Below are 4,423 nucleotides of genomic sequence, written 5' to 3'. Positions count from 1 at the left end.
GCGCTCAACATTGCAGCTCAGGTGGAGTAGTGGAACACAGATCCACTGATCCTTTAACACAGAGCATCTTCAGAAGACAAGTTGATAAAGTAATTTTTTAAAATCTGTATTGTTCAATACAGCTCTGTTTGATACGGTTCGGTACGGTTCAATACGGGTACATGTATTGTTGCACCCCTAATAATTATATATTAAAAAACAGTGAAAACAGTAAAATGTAAATTATGTGCAAAAACACATTATTAGTTGGAACTAAGTTGGAAAAATAAATATGAAGGTCAATTAAATTACAAAACGTGAGGTTAAGCTCTCCTTTTTAAATTTAATTGGCACATTTTTAATTGAATTTATTTATTGGTCCATTTGTATATTTCTACTTTGTTTTTTTTTTCTAGTTATGTCAGTGTCAGTCCTCCATACTGCAGAACTTGGTAATTCAATGTCTGAATCAGGTGTGTTGGAGCAGGGAAAAGCATAAAACCTGCTGGGCTGTGGCCCTCAGCACCAGGACTGCCCACCCCTGCTAAATGAATCATACTTATAGCCTTTATGAAGTGCACTGCCTCTTCACATTAATACTTTTATTTAAGTTATTTGTATTCTGAAGTCATGTATTATGAAGAGATTATGTAGCTAAATAATCTGTAACTAGATGTTAAAACTGACAATGACTAAAACTGAATAAAAAAATAAAAAAATTAATTAGTAGCTACATGCTAAAAATTAGCAATCCAGTTGCTAAAATTGGCAGAAACACTAAGTGTTAATTCTATATGTATTAATACAAATCTACATTCATAATTTGTTAGCATAAAATAAAGTGTTTCATTCAAATATAATTAGACACTAATACACGAAGTAGCCTAAAACTGATTTATTTTGAAAATGATTTTAAAAAATCTATTTCAAAATACTATCTAAAGTACAACTGCAGAAAATATTGGATGTATATATGCTGTTTATTTGTAATATATTTTACAATACATGCAAAGTGTATTTAAAAAAGATTATACAAAGTACAGTTTTAGTAATATATTTAATTCAACTGTACTTGGCATCACAGTGGATCATCACTTGTCATGGTCTCATCATATTGACAATATAATTAGTAAAATGGGTAAAGGTATTGCTGTTGTCAGAAGATGTTCACCTTTTGTTATTCCATCAGTTCTGACAGAGGTTGTGCGATCTTTAGTCCTGTCTTAGACTATTATTCAGTTTTATGGTCTGCTGCTAATAAATCAGATTTGTTAAGGTTGCAGGTAGTCCAGAATAAGGCTGCTCGCCTAGTGTTAAGATGCCCATTTCATGCAAGCATTATAGAAACGCACCGTACTTTACTGTGGCCATTACTGAAGGTTAGGGTGCAGTGTAATTTACTTACATTTATAAACAAAGTTATAATTACTAGGAGGCCTGAATCAGTGTATGAAAATCTCATTTACTCTGATCAAATACATAATTATCTTACTAGGTACTCTTGTGAAACAAAATTGTAAATAACCGTAGAACAAACTTGCTACAAAAATCAGTAGTTTATAGAGCAATTCAAGAATGGAATAAATTTCATAAAAACATTAGATATCTAAAAAGCACATGTTCTTGTAAAAGAGCACTGAAATCTTATTTGTATTAAATTTTATTGTGTAATTATTATTATTATTGGTTTTATTTAGTTTTTAACTAGGCTTATGGTTGTAATTTTGTAAAATGTGGAATTTGATTATTTTCATGTATATTTTATGTCATGATTTTATGTGTTGTATAAATATTGTATGTTATATGAGTTGGACCCCAGGAAGATTAGTAACCATCTTGGTGGAAACTAATGGGGATCCTAATCAATAAACAAATAAACAAAACTGTAAAGTACAAAATATATAGGCTGTTTATAAAGTGTAACAAAATATATTTTAAAACAAAATATTCGAAGCATGTTTATTAAAATGTAGCCTATTTAAAGTTTTGAATATATAATCGTAATGAGCACATCCAACTGATAACATTTTAAAGACGTATTTCAGAAAAATGCATCTTATTTAAATTAAGCAGATTATGTTTTTTCACCTGGGTTTATTTGATGGAAATAGTTTTGAATAAAGTCAAACGCGTTTATGTTTATGTTCCTAATAATCTGAAGCTGAAAGTGTGATGAGTGGAGGAGTAAAACAGATGAAAGTGGTCTGAAACACTGGAACAAACTGGAAACAACGTGAATTTTTACAGCGTGCGTGACCAATCGGCCCGGGTCGGTCGCGCGCTCGCACACATGACCGTACGTGACCACACACCCCTTTCGGGAGCGCGCGTTCGGTGCACACACCCCTCTTTCTCTCTTCAGTCCTTCTGGACGGAAACAAGTTCATTTCCCCCCACTTGCCTCTCTGTAGGAAAAGAGCGGCTCGAGGAGCTGAAGCTCGCGCAAGATGAGAGAGATCGAGAGAGAGCACGCGCTGTGTTTATTCGCTTTGTTGTGAAGAAAACTAGCAGGTGAACGAGGCGGTTGTTCTCGTTGGAAACCTGCGCATTCCTCCACGCAGAGAGAGAGAGAGAGAGAGAGAGAGCCACGCAGGGACTGACCGAACGGGAGCAGGAGGACCGGGAAGCGGACTGAATGAATTCGCTCTCTAAAGGCAAGCGATAGACGTCCTGTCTGATGTTTTAAAAAAAGACTGGGCTTGGTGGTCTTTTTTTTTTTTTTTCATGCCACGGTGACCCGAAGCTCCCTGTGAGGTCGTTGCTTTGATGAATAATTCACGCGCTCTGTTCGAATGAGCGTCGGCTGCCGCCTGGACCGACCCCAGTGGAGTCCACTTGTTTTTGTTTTTTTAATATCTATAAGTAGAGAGCAGAAAACATGGCGACAGAAGGGCTTGCGTGTTTGTGTAGGAGCTGCTGAGCCCTGAAGTCATGTCGCCTGCTCGGTGGGGGAGGAGAGACGCTTCCACGGCTTCCACATTGACCCGGTGTCGCTCCGGCTTAATTTAACTAAACCCCGTGTATTCTGGAAGCACCCACAGTGTGGCGTATTTCTTAATTAATTTGAGTAATGAGATGATTATATTCTTAGATTAGAGACCCGACTACCTCTCTTGTATGTTATTTAAAGTCTATTAGCACCTGACCAGTCTACCTCATTAGTTCTGTGTAACACGACGGGCTGACCTCAGATGAGTTCCTCAAACTGTGTTGTGAACTGAGCCTTGTTTTGCTGCAGATGGCTTCATTTCCAGACTCTGACCTGCAGACGTGTCCGCTCTGCAAGGAGCTGTGCGGATCCTCTGCCCCCATCTCCTCCAGCTCCTCCACCTCCTCCAGCTCCTCGCACACCTCCACCTCCTCCACCCACCACACCTCCAAGCGGCTGCACGTCCTGCCCTGCCTGCACGCCTTCTGCAGGCAGTGCCTGGAGGGCCAGCGCAGCCCCAACGAACCCCTGAAGCTGCGGTGCCCCACCTGCGACCAGAAGGTCTCCATCACGGAGGCCGGGGTGGACTCCCTGCCTTCCACCAACTTCCTCTTCAGCAACCTGCTGGACGTGGTGGTGAGCTCGGAAGATCAGATCCAGAATAAGAACGGCCACCACCACCACCGTGGAGGCTTGATAGGAGGCTCCTCGGGCTTCCTCCCCTCGCACAGTGGCCTTTTGCACCCGCAGCACATCAGAGAGCCTCAGTGCAGCTCCTGCGATGAGGAGAACCCAGCCACGTCCCACTGCCTTGACTGCCAGGAGTACCTCTGTGACAACTGCGTGCGGGCGCACCAGAGGGTCCGGCTGACCAAAGACCACTTCATCGAGCGCCTGGGAGACAGCCTCCACCTCAGCCGGGTCAACAGCAACACGAGCCAGCCTGGGGTGTCCGTGTCCCTCGCCCAGTCCCTGCAGAACAACTTCGCCCTGCTGTCCCTGTTCCAAGACCGCATGAACTTCTGCCAGCACCACGACGGCGAGGTGAGGAGCACACGGAAACATTTACTCTCATCAGCCACAAGCGGTCGCGAGTTTTTGACAAATTCATCCTAATTATTTACAAACGCCTCCTTTAGTCTGCCTCAGAGTCTACAGTCACACACACGGCTGTTGTCATGTAGTGTAATAGCATTATGTGTGTCGAATAGACCCATACTGTGGGCCATATGGCCTTAGGTTCAAAAGGAGCTGAGTGGCACTTCACCTAGTTCCCTGGAGAGAAACAGGCACGTGAGTTGAGTTGGATTTACACACACACACACACACACAGACAGAAACTCCTATAGACACGCAGGGTCTGGTTAATCTGTACCACACCATCAACTCAGGGTGGAGAGGGGCCCCTGTAGTAACTGCACACATGCATCGCTAACCTACATTTTTCAGATAGCAGAAAAGATTTTGGTGTTTGTGCACCATGTGGTCTTTTTTTTGGTGGTGGTGGTGGTGGGG

General features: G+C 42.1%; 1 protein-coding gene across 1 annotated transcript in view; it reads left to right on the top strand.

Moving 5' to 3' along the window:
- The first annotated feature begins 2,339 nt into the window (after positions 1-2,339).
- The window catches only part of trim71 (tripartite motif containing 71, E3 ubiquitin protein ligase), a 48,735-nt gene continuing 46,651 nt past the window's right edge, over positions 2,340-4,423 (top strand). Inside the window, exons 1-2 of the mRNA XM_014021123.1 lie at positions 2,340-2,633; positions 3,218-3,952. Of these exons, the coding sequence (XP_013876577.1) occupies positions 3,218-3,952 (735 nt within the window). The 5' untranslated portion in view covers positions 2,340-2,633. The remainder of the gene's footprint in view (positions 2,634-3,217; positions 3,953-4,423) is intronic.

The sequence above is a fragment of the Austrofundulus limnaeus genome, unplaced genomic scaffold, assembly GCF_001266775.1.
Source record: "Austrofundulus limnaeus strain Quisiro unplaced genomic scaffold, Austrofundulus_limnaeus-1.0 Scaffold278, whole genome shotgun sequence".
NCBI classification, from domain to species: domain Eukaryota; kingdom Metazoa; phylum Chordata; class Actinopteri; order Cyprinodontiformes; family Rivulidae; genus Austrofundulus; species Austrofundulus limnaeus.
This window is presented reverse-complemented; position numbering and strand designations above follow the sequence as displayed.